The sequence below is a fragment of the Rhineura floridana genome, chromosome 3, assembly GCF_030035675.1.
Source record: "Rhineura floridana isolate rRhiFlo1 chromosome 3, rRhiFlo1.hap2, whole genome shotgun sequence".
Lineage (NCBI taxonomy): Eukaryota > Metazoa > Chordata > Lepidosauria > Squamata > Rhineuridae > Rhineura > Rhineura floridana.
This window is the reverse complement of record NC_084482.1, coordinates 122,072,172-122,089,345: the sequence shown is the minus strand read 5'-3', so window position 1 is coordinate 122,089,345 and position 17,174 is coordinate 122,072,172. Positions and strand designations below refer to the sequence as shown.

At 42.8% G+C, this 17,174-nt stretch overlaps 1 protein-coding gene across 3 annotated transcripts in view; it reads left to right on the top strand.

Annotated features, from left to right (window-relative positions):
• Positions 1-17,174, top strand: part of UIMC1 (ubiquitin interaction motif containing 1) — a 93,449-nt gene that overhangs the window by 68,773 nt on the left and 7,502 nt on the right. For all 3 annotated transcript variants that reach the window (XM_061617566.1, XM_061617567.1, XM_061617568.1), the window contains 2 exons: positions 5,615-5,693; positions 8,403-8,529. In XM_061617566.1, coding sequence (XP_061473550.1) covers positions 5,615-5,693; positions 8,403-8,529 — 206 coding nt within the window. The remainder of the gene's footprint in view (positions 1-5,614; positions 5,694-8,402; positions 8,530-17,174) is intronic.

Below are 17,174 nucleotides of genomic sequence, written 5' to 3'. Positions count from 1 at the left end.
CTAAGCTTGACTGATGTTACTTTGAAAATTCTGTGTTTTGCATCCCTGCCACTTGACTAGCTCCTTCAGAATTTTATATCCACATTTGGCTACCCTATGATAAGGGCAGTAGCATAGTGTGGAAGAAAACCAAAGCTCTGCACACCATCCTCCCTCTTGATCTGCTTCGAGAGGGCTGCTTTAGTTGTTTCTTACTCTTGGCTTAAGGGCCAATGATCTACTTTCAGGACCTCTTAATTGGATTTACTCTAGAGATCTCTGGTACTATATAAACTCTAAACATCTTTCAGTGTTTTCTGTTATAAAGGAACCTCTGTGATTGTCTGTCTGCTGTTCTGTTACTGTCTACTGTAAATTTGCTGGCTGTTATTTAAGCTTGTAACCCTACAGAAGTTGTTTCAGCTTGGATGATGCTTAGAGCAGCGGTTCCCAAATTTTGTCCCCCAAGGACCACTTAAAATTGCTGATGGTCTTGGTGGACTGATTAATTATTTTTCTGCCTGTTGTAGCAATGGTAATTGTGCCAATGCACTGTGGTAGATACTGCATGATTTCAAATTGTATTTCTATTGCTTCTTTTACTTGTATTTTATCGCATGACAATTTGCATTCCATAGAACTCAGATTATAATACAATAAAATCCAATATAAGAAATAAAAGAGGCAATAAAACACAATAAAAAATCAGTGTGAATATTTAATGTGGACATGCCGTAGGCCACCTGAATGAAGCCCACGGACCACTGATGGCCCATGGACCACAGTATGGGAACCCCTGATTTAGAGCCATTTGTTCCCCGAGATGCAGCCTCACGTCTTTTGTCTGCACACTGTTGCTGTGGCTCAAAGTACAAACCCAGTTGTACAAGTAAGTTTGGAAATTTTGCCCTATGCTGATCCATCCCTTCTGTGGCAAATCTGTCTGGAATCTGTTTTTAGAAAACATGTCCAGCACCTTCATAGGCACTATTGCAACTTGTCAAGCCCAGAGGCAAGCTGGGAAGCAGACAGCAAAGCAGATGTCCAAAGACAGGGCATCTGGGAGCATAGTGTGTCCATGGAAAAGAAAGAATTGCTCAGACTGAGCAGGCAGGCCAAAGTCAGCAGCTTTACAGGCCAGGTAGAGCCCTATTAGCCCCCTTTGTCACATGATCCCTGCTGAGCTGGCAGCTGCAATTCCACCCTGTGACAAGGATGGCCTTGCCATACAGTAGGGTGAAGCCCCTTGCTTCAGGGAGGACTGAAGTGGGAATGAATGGATGAAGGAAGTCAGGAACTGATATCTGAAGGGTGTAGTAAGTCCTCTTAAAGTGTTCACCTGGTGAAGGTGGGGGGGCACCACTTGGCCTCCACTCTGGGCAGCAAGCATGCAAGCCTAGCACTGCCCCCTGAGCCCCTGCAGTGGTGATGCTGAAGTGCAGCGGAGTGCAGGCTAGCAGCTCCCAACTTGGGCAAGGTACCACTTGGCACAGAGAGCAAGGCGCTTGGGTCTCACTGCTGGACTTCCCCCAGTGCCTTGCCCAGCTCTTGGTATAAAATAGAGGGCTTTCATTTCCCTCCCATTCTGCTCTCCAGATATTTCCAGGCATGTTTAGAAAGGAATTTTGCAAAAGACTGGCTGTTACTTTCCCAAGGCTCTTTTGTTCTCAACATGCCTCCAGCTTTATTCCTCCTCCACAGTGACCACAATGCTGAAGATGTCCAGCTCCAGAATAGGTCGAGGCAGGTTGCCATTCTTTCCCTTACCGCAGCCACATCTCAGGCACACAAAGAGACTCATTTTTCAGTTTTCTGAGCCACAGCCATGCTGGTGCTGATGCTGTTTTAAAAAAAGCTTCAACACCAAGAGAAGCGGCACTGATGCAGCATAAAAAAAGGTAACAGAATTGGTGCAGGGAAAAGCTTCATCACTTCTTGGGCCAACGTACAAGAAATTATTCCCATTAACAAGATGCTTCACGAAAAATATCTCTGCTTGTAAATGAGAATAGATGTTTTGTAGGGAGGCGGTGGGCAGGGAAAGCCCCGTGTAGAGGAAGTCTGCTGCCAAAAGGCAAGCAGTATAGCCCCCCCACACACACACACACACTATTATCTGTCCTATTTATGGTTCCCCAATATTTGTAAGGGTTTTTTGATGGTATGAAAATATAATGCCGAACCAAAAGAATGCACTTCTGAAAGAAGACCTGTGCATTAAAAGATTCTAAAACACTCCAAGATTTATTGGCTTCCTGTCCAAAGGGATTTCTTGCACCCTTGCCCATGGTGCTTTATCACAGACATGGAAGTGTAGGAAGGAATCTCTGAGAAAGCAGTAATGGGAACTTGTTCTGAATTTCTTCGGTTGTGTGGGTTGCACTACCTATGTTAGTCTCACAACTGTTTCTCCCCCACACTGTGAATAGACAGGCTACCAGTACTGGCTGAATGCAGCCACAGTGTAGGAGTCCTATTGCATATTTGCTTTGCCTCTGATTGCTGCTTCCCTCAAAATGGCCTTTGCAGACACACCCTGAGACAATATTTAGTTCTCATTTTATGGTTTTGTGTTTCTTCAAATCTGAAGGTGATTTCCAAGAGACCACCTGTAACTCTAAGTAGTAAAAAGGCATACTTTCAAGGAGATAGATCTTGGGAAATCATTGCAGTTATGTGATTTGCCCAGGGCCATAGTCAAAGCTCTGTCTTTTTTCTATAACCCAGGAAGTATGAGTTGTCAAGTTTTGTAACACCCCAAAGAGCTCCAAATGTACTCATTTTTTTAAAGAACAGAAAGCTGGAATCCTCAGAAATCTATCAAGTTATGCAAGTAGCTGCAGGGGAGCTACATAGTGATTCCTCCAGGTGTGTATTCTTACTATGATGTGCTGCCTTGAGGTCCCAGACCATTTCGGTATGGGTGGAAAAGGCTAGGCAATGTGGAATTCACAAAAAGTGAGTTAGATGATACCTAGAGAAGCCAGGAGGATGCAAGGTTCTTTTGTACTGACAGGAAGAAAGCTGAAGCCGATACAGTTTTAATTTGGCTGCAGTAAGCATTGTGGACATGTCTGACTTAGCCCAGCATGTTTTGAGGAAGGATGCTGTGCTCATTTTGTATAGATTGTTGAGAGGCATGCTCACTCTCTTGCTCTCTTTCTTGCTCTGAGAGGAGATTTACCTTGCAGTAGTTTCTGTTAAGGAGATTTTTCCCTACTTGGTTTCCTCCTCGGGAACCTTGTCCTAGGCTTTCTCTCTCTGCTGGAATTGAGCTCTGCTGGCACAATCCTGCAATAGCACTGTTGAGTTCAGCATTTGGAATGGGAGCAGGCCAACTCACCTGTGATGGGCTTAGCCAACTGGTGATGCCATCCCTGCTCTTTCTGTTGCTGCTCTTGGCAGCATAGCTGTAGGTCTTTCCTGGTGTTTGTGTAGTGCCAGTCCCAAAGGTTTCTAGCAGGACTGCTGTGCCAGATGTGTTCTCTTCCTTTGGAAAAAATAGAACTGATTAACACCTGAGCTGTGCACAAGGCACTCTGAGAGAGACTGTTACAGGAATATTAACAACTGTGCACTGGCTTAGAGATCTACTCTGCTCTTGCTGTAAACAAGCTTGTTAAAAAGCCTTTGGGATTATCAGGTGACTGGGGGATTAACAGCAAGGCATGGAAGCCTCATGCACCCAGGTCGTTGATTCACATCCAGGCCAGGCTGACGAAATGAGTATGTCCTCTTTTGATGACTGATCGGCCAGCATCTCATTGAATGTGTGAGAATGTAGCTCCACTCTTTTTCTCCCTAATGGACATCCCAGAATCCTATGCAAGCATATGCTTCAGCCCAGAGAGCGCACAGACTACATATTGGTCATTGTAGCATATACGGGGGGGGGAATTCACCCATTAAAACTAGTAGATGAACCAGTCTGTTATGGCAACCACCAAGAGAACAGGAACAAAGGAACTGTGAGCTGAAAATGTATGTTTCAAGGCCCAGACTGTGCTGGCACCAATAAGGCATCTTTCTATTCTGAACTCCGTGGGCACCCACTTTACAGCAGATGTTGAGCAAACAGTAACAGTTTTATAGCGCCTATAACACTGATTCAGACCTTTCTCCTAATGAGAGTATTGAGCACAGGAAGATCTGATATCAGGCTGTAAAAGTGTTCTAATACACTGTCCCCTCTACTAAATTGCCAAAGCAACATCTGTTTCTGGATTAGAAACTCTAGCACCCTGGTGGAAATGGCTGAGGATATTTGATATATTCCCCAAGTAGCATAGCTGGTGGCCTGTCAACAGGAATATGTTGAAAGGATTTCAACTATATGAAACAAATACTTTAAAATTCTCTTTACAGATGTTTGGTGAGGAAAGCTGGGGTGTCTGGCTGGGCTTGCTGACAAACACACATCACTGAGTTCATTGTCATCCTTGTCACCAATTTTAATTGAAAGAAAGAGGAGAGCCATTGTTTAAAGGGTTGTATGTATGTGTAATTAAGTGCAGTGTAAAATGTGGCTTCATTAGCACCTGCCTTTTTACTGTTAAAAGTGTGTTCCTAGTCCTCATGGTTGCAGAAAGACAGTTCAAAGTACATAGTTAGAGCTGCTGAAAGTGTGGAGCCTTAATGGAACTTTGGGCAGAATGTCTAGTGACCAGGGATAGATCTTCTCTTAAAAGGCATTTATACAACCTGAGGAGAAACCATCTGATAACACCTCTCTCTTTTCCCCTCTGCCCCCATGGCTCTTTGTCCTTATTCCCAACTCTCTCTCTCTCCCCCCCCCTCACTCACACACACACACACACCCCTACAGAGATCTCTGCCAAAAGATTCCAAAGTCTGCAAAAAAGCCAGTATTTCAATCAGAATAGATTATGCCCCTTAAGTCAATGCATGCAAATGTGCTTGGTTTATTCTGAATATAGAAAGTGGATATTTTTGATTACTCAGTACAAATTCTGCCCACAGTTGAAGCTTTCCCCCTTTCTTCCCAGACTTTTTAAGGCATAGTCATTCAATGTATACAAAGCGGCTCTAGTAGTTTTCACCTTTACTTGTTGAGGTTATCCATCCAAGCCCTGACTGAGCCAAGGGTCTTGCATTTCATAGGCTCGAAAGTTGAAACCTACATGTGTTTTGTGGATTTCTGTATATGTTCTGACCTATGTAGAGGAGCAAAGCAAGTAAAACTTATTTTTTATTTCGGGCCTCAAAGCAGCTGCTAAGCCTACTTTTTAGGCTGCCAACAGAGGTCATGTGAATGTTGAAATTAAGCTATAAAATACTTGCTCAAAAAGTCTCTATGGAAGCCCAGGCAAGTAACATCTAGACGCTGCTGTCATTAGGTTTTTATGTTATTTTATGTCAGAGGAAGTTAGCAAATACTGTGTCTTGGTGGAAGCTTTACAGCTACAGCTTTCATAGTAGGAAAGACTATGCCATTATAAACGAGTCCTCTTTTTTTATTTCTCCCACAATGTTGTCCCCAAACGAACTGGTACTGCCTGGGCAGGAGAGCTTTGAAGTTGCTTTCAAAACAGGCATTGTGTATTTTGTTGGGATACTTGACAAGCCTCCTACGGTTCTTAAGAGATGGAATAACTGTTCTGTTCTTGTTTTGAAGTAATGACCCGACGACAGAGAGAAGCCAAGAGTAAAGTAAGCAGTTGCAAAGAGTCATCAGAATCTGTTGACATTGACAAGTAAGTAGGTACGCTGCCCATCTTACAGCATCTTTTCTCTTTAATTTGAAGGCTCTGGTTTGGGCCACTTGTAGATATCTCTGTTGCAGCTTTGTTGCCACTTCTCTCTGCGTCAAGCTGCCTGCACTACTGCCTGTCTCCAGCAAGCTTCACCCTAATATCTGAGAGCCTCCTGTGAAAAGAAAGCCCAACTGGTTCTTACCTATTTTAACCTTTGGCTTTCCTTTTACTTGTTTTTGACCAGCGTTTTATTCAGTTTGTGTTCTGTCATGGTTGGTGAGGAGCTTTTGATCTGCTACTGGCGATTCTAGTCCTTTGATCTCTCTAGCTCTCCCACCCTTCCATTCATCATTGAACCACTGCCTCAGGTGGAACAATACTTCCTCGCATAAGAGTCAGGTATATAATTGTTGGTTCTGAATGTTCAAAACCCTGCCTTTGGTTCTGTTTCTTTGTCACATTGGATCTTTTGGGCAGGGAGGAATAGGTCGAGAGAGAAAGGGGGCTGGCAGAGAGAGAGAGAGAGAGAATAGGGTTAGTCCTGCCCACTTCTCACTCTGTTCCTGCTCACTGGTGTCTTCAGCCCTACCCACAGCTGGCATCCCCTCACAAACGGATTACTCCTGAGGGAATGTAGCTCTAGGCAGAAAAAATGTTGCCCATTCTTGCATTATAGGGTGATGAAAGGTAAGGACTGGCATATAAGTATATAAATGTTCCACAGATTATTACTGAATTTACTTTGATTTAGCCAGCAAGTGATTAGCAGTATATTAGACTGTCAAAGCATTTGGGAACCAGCCAGTGCCACTGGTGATTGTGTTTGCATGGTTCAAGTAGAATCATTTTGGGTGCAAATTTCTAAACATTGAAAAAAAATGGAAATGGACTGCCTTCAAGTCGCTTCCAACTTATGGTGACCCTATGAATAGGGTTTTCATGGTAAGCAGTATTCAGTGGGGGTTTACCATTGCCTTCCTCTGAGGCTGAGAGGCAGTGACTGGCCCACGGTCACCCAGTGAGATTCATGGCTGTGGGGATTCGAACCCTGGTCTCCCAGGTCGTAGTCCAACACCTCATAATATAAAAACATGTAGAGCTGTTACTCCAGTGTTAATGCTGCCCTTGGCCATTGTGGCTGCCATGTTTCATACGAGCTTGTGTTTCCTTGTGCCCTGCCTTGTCTCCCTCCATTCCATGCCACACAGAAAGATCACATAACAGTGATACCTATTTTCTACCAAGGCATTGGAGGTGATTGTCTGTTGCTTGTACAGCTGCACAAATCTGTAATAATGGTGTTTCAGTACGGTGGAAATGTGCAGTTTCAAACTGCTCTTGAGTTGTTTTTTGTTTTTAAACAAAAGGTGATCTTTAACAGTGGCTGACAAGCAAAATCCTATAGTGGTAGAAAACGCCACCTATATAGCTTGAGCAGCTTTTTTGTTTGTTTGTTTGCCCTGAGATAAAACATGCAATTTGGTTATAGCTCAGCTACAGTTGCTAGAGTGAACATATATAAAGGCAAGTACAAATCCCTGCAAGCAGCAGAACCTTGGGCTGTAGATAGCCTTTAAGAGCTGGTGGGTTAGTTTTGAGTGGCAGATCTGCATGTCCATGTCAGAGAGAAGCATGATAAAGAAGGCTGGCAATGATGGTACCTGTAGTGATATCTTTAATGAAATTAGACTTTGTTCAGATGGAGATGGTTTTGTTTAATCTTTCTTGCTGCCACCCCTCCTCCTCCTCCTCCCACCCACACAGCATCATAAGAAAGGATCTGACAGTAAAAAACCGTGCCATGGAAGTAATTTTGCTGTTACAAACACTGGATGGCAACATCACTAATGGAATTAGGCTAATTATAGAGAGGACAGCTTCTGTTTAGACACATTATCTTGGTAATCAGCAACGACTGGAAGGAAAATATGGAAAAGTACTGCAGAATGTAACATGAAGGGGGCTCTTCAGACCCATTCTGGATGCCACAGAGTAGTGAGGCTTGTTGAACTCCTCCAGTTCACTGATCCATGGCTCAGCAGCTGCATCCAGTTCCAGTTCTGCACTCACATTCCTATTTATCCTCCTGTGCAGGCTCGAGACCTAGCTTTCCTTACAGTTTGGGCACAGTCAGTTTCATAGCAAGGGAACCTTTGCACACAGTTGAGGAGGTTGGAGTGAAACTAAAGTTGGGAGAGGCTGGCATTTCTGCCAAATTCTTTGGAATTCAACACACACTCAGTGCTCCCTTCTCAATCCTGCATCTTTTACAATTGAGTCAGTGCCCAGGAAGAATTGATGTACTAGTTAGATGAGTTCATTCAAACCTGGAAAAACGTGTCTCTGATCTAACACACTTTTTACTTTTTGGGCAAACTGTAGCTCCCTTTTGCAAAAGCACACCACTTCATTTCAGCTCTGTTGACAGGGTGTTTTATGTCTGAAGGGAAACGGGCATTGTTTGAGATAGTTAGAGGAGCTGATTTCATTACCATCCCACTGCTACAGCAGCAGGACACAGAAAAGCAGTTGGGGAAAACCTGCTAATCGCTCCATCCTTTTGATTGGCATCAGGCCAGCTTTATTGGTCATCCTGCTGTGCACATCCAGCTCCATTGACAAGCCTTCCCCATAGAGTGGTTTGGAGAAGCAAAAAACACTCAAGGCAGAGTGAATGGTAATGCATTCCTTTCTCTTCTGACGTGGTAGGTATGAGAAGTGTTACCTCTGTAAGGCTCTGGTGCCACGGAAAGAGTATCAGAGGCATGTCGACGGTTGCCTTTGGAGTCGGACTGCCAATGGAACCCAGAGTGGCAGGAGGCTGAGGCGTGCAAAGGTGAGAGTGAACTCTTTTATAAGGCTACAAATACACTGTATTCTTTGGTCATGCTTGTATATGTATCCCAACAGGTCTATTCTTCCTTTCTAAAGGGAGGCTGTGATGGGTCAATGCCTCTGAGAATGTGAGTTAGACATACCCCAGCTGCTTAAAAGCCACTCTTAGGAACATAGAAAGCTGCTTTATAGCAAGTCAGACCTTTGAGCCATGTAGCTCAGTATTGTCTATGGAGACTGGCAGTGGCTCTTCAGGATTTCAGACCAGCCTTACCTAAAGATGCTGGAGATTAAATCTGGGTCCTTCTGCATGCAAAGTAGTTGCTCTGCCACTAAGCGATGACAGTCTTCCTTGACCTGATCCCACACAGCTAACTCCTGCATCAAATTGATGTAACTGTGCAGATGGAATGAGCTCATGGATCTTTTGTATGGAACATGCACCCCAGGAGGGTGGATATACCATGGGATTGGACCACACAATTAGTTCTTGCCAGTATCATTGCATCATTCAGATGCAGCCTATACCTAGTGTGATTGACTACTGTGTACCAAAAATAAAAAATGAAGTACTGTGCTCTGAGGACTGGTATAACAGTGGGGAGAGGTATGTTAGGATTACATGGTCAGCAGGGGGAGGAAGTAAGCCTCTGTGTGGGGTAGCTGAATATATACCTCTAACAGCAAAGGTAAGGTTGTCTATGATAGTATTCAGACATACCACCTGCTGCTTGAGATCTTTCTTCCATGAGTTGATACCATGCGGAGAGGTCCACATACCTGCTCAGCCATGAGCCTCAGTGAATGGTGTTTAGCAAGTTATCCTGTGTACTTGAAATTAGACTGTATTATAATTTTCCCGGAATTCTTGAATGATATAAGAAGTACTATCAAATCTCAATCTTCCTGGCCCCCTCCTGTTTTTTATTTGGCATTGCATGCTGGAAAAAAAATCTACGTCCACAAGGGCTAGAATTATTGCAATGTACTCTACACAAGGCTGCCCTTGAAGACGACTTGGAAACTTCAGCTGGTCCAGAATGCAGCGGTCAGATTACTGGCTGGGGTTCCTTTTAGAACTCAAATAACCCATGTTCTGAAACAGCTGCATTGGCTGCCAGTTAGTTTCTGGGCTCAATTTAAGGTGCTCAGGCTAGTGTATAAAGCCCTAAATAACTTAGGTTCCAAATATCTGAAAGACCACCTCCTTCTCTACAGACCCTCTCAGATGCTGAGATCAGCAGAGGGGGCCCTTTTGGTACTTCTACCACCCTTGGAATCTTGGGGGTGGTGATGGCCCAGAAGAGGGCGTTCTCTGTGATAGCCCCTAAGTTGTGGAGCTCCCTCTCCACAGAGGTAAATCTACTTCACTGTACAGTTTTTGGCAAATGCTGAAGATGCTCCACTTTATCCTGGTTTTGACACCTGAGATGTATATCTTTGGACCACCACCACCCCTTTTTTGTGATGTTGTCATTCTAGGTTGTGTTTAACTGTTTTTGATTATTTTTAAACGGTTGTAACCCGCCCCAGGACCTTTGGATAAAGGCTGGGTTAACAACAACAATAGAAACTTGCTAAAATCTGTGACTCTCAGACCACTTTTTCCCCCTGGAATCAAATTTCAGGACATATGAAGTACACGTTACTCTGACTTCCGGGAAGGGTGACTTAGCCTGTGCCTGCTTTTGAGACGGGCTCCTGCCTCAAAAGAAGCTTATTCAGATATATCAGTCAGTTTTTTCTTTTTTTTTTGACTGATTAAACTTCTCCCGGGTAGGGAGAAACGAAGAGATTAACCTCAAAGCCTATTTTTGTTGGGACGACCAGATCTCATTAATTTATGGGACGAGGTCCAGCCGACGAAGGTGGGACGGATTTTCAACAGCAAGCTCTATCTGTTAAAGCGAACGTTCATCTTATCTTCTAAGAGAGAACGCACTAACAGGCAAGCACCCTTCTTTCTATATTTTTCTTTTACTTGACTTAAATTGTTGCTGTTTAAAAGAGATTTGCCAGATTGATTGGTTTTTGACATCTCACTGGGGAGCCATAACTTCTCTCTGCTACGCACTAATTAATAGCTTATCTCTGTTTTTGTTGCAAAAAGCTGTCCTGGATTTGCATTCTAAAGATATACACAGAAGAGGGATTTCTATTCCAGATTTTTATTTTGAAAAATATTATACTGTTTTGAGACTACTCTCTTTTTGGTCTATTTTATTTTGACGAATCTGTTTTTTGACGATTGCCATTAATTGTTTCGATCCTGGGAACTGCATTTTGTTTACTTAACTATTGGAGAGATAAGGCTGTCTGCTCTGTTTATACTGTGATGTCACCAAGTTTGGAGTATTAACCCAATTGTTGCTGAAATAAGAAGTGGTTTTCCTATATTTTTCTTTTAAAATGGCAATTAAGAAAGTGGCTGAGAATCTGGAAATAACTATGTTTCAGAAAATAATGGATGAGATTGAGATAACGAAAATCGAATTGAGTAAAATGAAGCAGGAGATTAAAGATATAAGGGTCCCTGTGAGAGAGGTGACCCTGGAAGGGGTCCCTGTGAGAGAGGAGACCCCGGAGATTGGAACAGGGGTCCCTGTGAGAGAGGAGACCCTGGAGACTGGAATAGGGGTCCCTGTGAGAGAGGAGATCCCGGAGATTGGAACCAACGTGGAACAGGAACAAGATTTGGAGTCTATGGACTTTAGAAATAAAATCTATTGTTTGGAACTCAATGTTATCTCTGAAGAAATTAATGAAGATTCTAGAGATAAAGTTATCAATGGCATGGATAATCTTCTGGACTGGAATGATGTGATGGAGCCCAATATAGAGAAAATCTATGGAATTAACTGCAGCCATGTGACAATGGAAAAACTTTTAAGAGATGACCCAGTGTATTTTGAAAAAAAGAACAGAGATATGATTTTACAGCAGTATTTCAGCAACCTATTCAGAATGGATGGCAAGAAAATATTTGGGATAGAGGTAATTCCCATCAGACTCTTACTATATGACTATGGCTTTGACAGCAAGATTATTATGGAATACTGATAATGGAAGATTGGATATTGAAATTACTGGACTTAACAAGACTACTGAAGATGGAAGATGGAAAATGGAACTAATAGAGATAATAGAACAATGGCTACTGAAATTACTGAACCTAACAGATTCTGATGTGATGGATTAATTGAAATGTTTATTTTGACTATGGTTATGACAATAAGATTATCATAATTAGTAATGAGATGGATTAATCGATATGCTTATCTGGAAAAAAAAATTGATAGATATATTTCTTAAAGAATTGAAACCTCTCTTTGACTTTTTGTGGAAAGAATAAAGTAATGTTTATGAGATTTGATGATTAAGTAAGATAACTACTGGAGGAAAGTGATTTTATAATATGACTTAAGAGACAGGATTGTTATATATTATAGACTTATAACTGATTTGATCTTTGACAAATGGGAAGTCAATATTTTACTTTTTATTTTTTATTTTTGTTTTTTTTTTCTTTTTTTCTTTTTGTTTAATTATTTTTGATTTTGTTTTTTGTCTTTGAATGTTTTATGATTTTGTCTTGTATGTTTTATGAAAATCTGAATAAAAATTATTGAAAAAAAAAAAAAAAAAAGTACACGTTACTCTATGTTGTCCTGTAGTGCAAGAGTTCTCAAACTTTCTCTCCCCCCGCCCCAAGACCGCTTGAGAGGGCTAAAAATGACAGAGGCCCACCAGTCACAATGTGTCGTGTGGGGGATGAGCCAGCAACAAAATGACAGTGAGTGGATGCAGAAATTGGCATAATCAGCTGAGTTTAACTGGCATTATTTTCTATGGATATTCCCTCTTTGGAAATTGCTAATTTTTTTGTGACAGCAGTTTCTTTGTGCAAGGAGTTCCATAGTACACCTTTCCTCAAGCTAAGTATAAACGTTGACTCTGGGAGTTATTGTGACTGAGTGTCCCCATTTTAGGCAGAATTTGCTGATCCAGAGGCTCTAAGTGGGAAAGGATTTTTATTTTATATTTTCCCTTTTCCCACCCCCACGCCTCTCAAAGTATTTTTTTTCATTTCTGTCATGTCTTCTCTCCTTCTCCTTTCACACTTAACCTGTATCCTTTTCCCACCCCCACAATGCCAGTTTCTTTCATAACTCTTCCTCCCATAACAGCTTCCCTCTCTTAACCTGTTCCTCTTTATTCATACTTTATTATTGTTATTACTATTGTTTTATTATTGTTTTTATTATTATTATTATTATTATTATACAGAATACTGTATCTCTCTTTCTAACTTCCTTCAACACCTCCCTTCAGAGGAGGGAGCAGAGGGGTGAGTGTGTGAGAGAGAGAGGGAGGGGGGGCAAAGGGGTCAGAAGGCTCAGCATCCACCCCAGGGGCTTTCCCTTTTCCTCTCCCTTTTCCTCTCAGGCTGTCCCTTTCATCTCCCTCCTTCCCTCGCACTCAGCTGGCTGTATTGTCCATTTTCCCCTCTTCCCTCCCCTCCAGTTTTTTGAGCTCCAGCCTTGCTCTCTTACCGACTCCTTCTCCCACATGTGCCCATGCAGTGTGCATGTGGGGAGGTGCTGCTGCTATTGTCCATCCATCCAGAATGGTACTGCATGACCAGGGTGCAGACTGAGGTGCTGAGGCCCACTGTTGGTCCCTGGCTCACAAAGACTGCTGTAGTAGTTCTGCTGATAAGAGAGGGACTTGAGGACACCTGCTTCTCTCTCAGGAGCAGAAAGTCTTTGTTTCTTTTCCTAGCACCAATAATCTAATGTTCTTCAGTGGTGCATGCTGGGAATTGCAGTCGGCTTAGCCAGAACAACAACAACAAAAGTCTATTTCGGTACAGTTTTTGCAAAGCTTGAAACTCTGTTTTTGCAACTCAGGCAATACATGTACCTGCTTCCTTTTCTGAAGTTGCATTCCATACAGTACTGTAGTGGCAAATTCAGAAGTGCAGGGCCCCTTCATGATAGTCACAGCCATGCCCCTCCCCCCTTGTTGCTGCTAGGTTGAGAATGAGATCCTTATTAGTGCCTTCTCCCACAACAACAGGTGTCCCTAGGAGGCAATCAGCACAAAAGGGGAGAGTTTTAGCTACTGAGAAGTATCTTCTCAATGCCTGACTCACCTCCTTTTACTCCGCTAGCAGGAAAGGATAAGGAAGCATGTTAGAAGACTGTTCTGAATGGCTAACACACTCCCCTTTCATGCTGATTGGCTCATAGGATACTGGAGACCTGGGACCCTGCTTCCAAAAAAGTAAGGGGTCTAAGACTCCCCAAGACGCTTGACGACCACACCCCTGATTCCATACCAGCAAGTTGAATGCTGGAGCAGCATGTTTCTCCCATCCCAAAAAGACATGTTACATTCATAAGATATGATTGATAATGAATCCCTGAATCTCAGTTAGAGGCATGTCTTACTGTCCTTCAGTCTGCAAATGGATAGCTCTCTCTTTTGAGTTCTTGTGATATGTTTCTCCACCTGCAAGTTCAACCATAATTTATATATTTACCAGTATGTTGCTCCATTATATTTTGCTGTATCAACTGCACCACAGTTACATTGTGGAAATGCAAGCTATTTTACTCCTGTAGTGACTTCTGTGCTCATTTCACAATTTTATGTGTTGATCCAGCCCAATGATGTTTCCCTGCTCAGAGCTGCAGCCTTGAGGTGAAGGGACAAGTCCTGCCATACTACTTTTCTCCAGATTGCAGAACCTGAGGCCTTTCTATGTAGCAACGAGAATTGGGAAATCATGGTTCACAGATAGGTATAGCTATAGATCCAGGAACTCAAAATGCTTCCATATTATGCCATGCCATGCACATCAAAGGCCATTTTGGAAAGATGAAGGGGACAATCACAGAAATAATTTGTTTCTGGGGATACATGTACGTTTAAATGAACTACATTTGCCGTATTTTAACACATTTAAAACCAAATTCGCTATGAAATGTGCAGGCAAAAACATTGAATAAAGGTTTGGAAAAACTGCATATATGAAAGAGGAAGTCAACAAGGAATGGATCTTGGAGGAAGAACTGGAGTTGAGGCATACATTTGGGAGGCACACTTTCAGTCAGTGGGCAGTTTGGAGATGGGGATTGCAGCTTGGAGAGTCCCCTGAATGGTCCAATAACACCCATATATGGTGAAACTGGAGCCAACTCACTTTTTGGTGGGGGGAAAACTCCTGGGAAAATGTTTGTTATGGAAAATTGCACCACAGATGAGATGAGTCTGTATTGCAAATAGCAAGCTCTTGTTCACACCATGCCCGCTGCTTATAACATGGCATGTCTGAATATGTCATCGTAGAGGTTGAGCTGACTCTCTTGAAGGAGGAACTGAAGGGTGAGCATTATCATGCCATTCATACTTCTCCCTTGGCAGAAAGAGTCACCGTTCTATATTGCACATGTGTACCTCTTAAAGCATGCATTTCAGGAGTATTTCTTTCTTCTTAAAAAGGTAAGAGCCTCCTTCTAGGAGCAGAGTATGTGTACAGGGACCCTTTTGCCAAGAAGCCCACACGATGTAGAATCGTGTGTGCAAACCAAGTTTTTGTGTGTTCTTGGTGCACAATATTAACTGAAATACAGACATTCAGCAATTTTTGACAGCCACTTTTCCTGAAACATTCACTGGGGTCCAGTTTGCTGTAGCCCTTAGCTTTCAGTTGTGCTATCTTCTTTCAGTAATGGCAACCTTGCTATGTAATTATTTTGTCAAAACACTATTAATCCTGGTTTATATACCACAAGATAATTTAACTGGCCCTCTCCATTAGTATTAGTCACTGTTATTCCTCCAGCTAATCCCCTGTGGTCATTTAACCTTGGGCATATAAATGGGGCATTAGCATGCACTTGCCTGCTACCTTATGTGCACTGCCCATCTTCTTTGCAGTAGAGGTCTGAATGTAGCCTCCTTGCTGATTTATTTTTCACGGTGAGGTTGTAATCCATGGCAGCAGCACGAGTGCTAAGGCAATGTGATTTCTCAGCAGGAAGATGCAACATGATGTCTCAGTTTTGTCTAATCCCTTAAATCCATCACAGGCCCCAGCCCCTCAGGGATTCACATGCAAATGACGAGATTGCCTGTTGATGAGTTTGGCTGGGACACAGCCAAGTGTAATGCAGTTTCCAGCACTGTGGGAGGCCTCTGTTAATGCCACTGACTTCAAATCTCTTTCCTTTATGTGGACAGAACCTGACTTAGACTAAAACAGGAGGTGTTACACACCCCTTTAGCACTCCAGGTCCAGTTTGGCTCCCCTGCCCCTCAGAGCCAGCACAAGTGAGCTTCCACATGCTGTGACCTGGGCATTGTGTGCTTTTCTTGAGGCTTTTACCAGCCTTGCCTCTGTTCCCTGGACAGCTATAGGAATGCCTGCCCAGAGCTCCTTGAAGTGCATATGAATCATTATCTATAAAGAATCTGGAACCTTCAAAGATGACAAGTTTACTTTAGTATTCTACCTGATAACCACACAGAACTTGGTGTGCAATTGAAATAAATTAAAAGAATTTGATTAATGCTGGATGGCATTTAGTTAGGCAACAGATGCACAGCATGGAAGAATAGGAGTGCAGATTCTAGTCTACATTTGATTCCTAGACTGACACTAGATGTTCCACGAGTCCTACAGTTGCTACCAAAAGCAGCAATCTTACATCCCCTCCTCCTCCTTGTTCCCCCAGAACATTTGGTCATCTAAAATGTAGGATGTGAGAACACCACACTTAGAATTTCTTTGCCATCTTTCCCTTTGTTGGCTGCCACTTGCAAAGATAGGGAAAATATGGTGATGACATGTCATATGCTTTGGTTTACTGGACATTGCTTGGGGGGGTGTAGGAGAGGACAAGGGCTGGAGCTGTTTTTTTGCTGACAGCCACGGAGCTCTCATAACTTCTTGTCCCAGTTATAACCTAAAGGTGCAGTTCTTGTTACTTTCTAGCAAGCCACCTGGGGTGGGTGCATGTTTCAGGTTAAACATTTTTGTCATAGCATGTGATCTGGATGAGAAATCCTGAAATGCTCCCTAACCTTTAGTGATTTCTTTGTTAACCCCTCACCAAATCAGTTCCACATAGTCCTTCTTTTGTTACAGCCAGATATGTTGCCCACTGCTAGATGCTTCCATCAATTTGTCTTTTGATTTGTATGCACTTGTTGTGATGGGCAAGCAGGGGACTTCTTGGGTAGAGAGGAAAATGGACAGATGATCTGGGATGATTTCCATGGCAATTAGCATTTTGATGCGACAGGGACACATTGGGAAAAGTCTTATCTGCATAGTAAAGGGTGTCACAGGAGGCTAGTGGGTCCAAAACAGATTGTGGCTCCTTTCAGCATCCTGATCATGTCCTCTTTCATCCCTTTAGGATAAGCAGTGTCTAAAGCTGGTGCAGAGATTTTGCATAGAGGTCTTACCTTGATAGTGGAGTCCTGCCTCTCCAGATAGCCTTCAGAGCACAGAGCTCCTCAAACCTATTAAGTAGCTTGCAACTGGAGTGTTAAAGCACATAAGGTGCCACCTCTCTCCCAAAATGTTAAAAACTTGGAAGATCTGGGCAAATTATCATTTCTCAATTTTTTTCT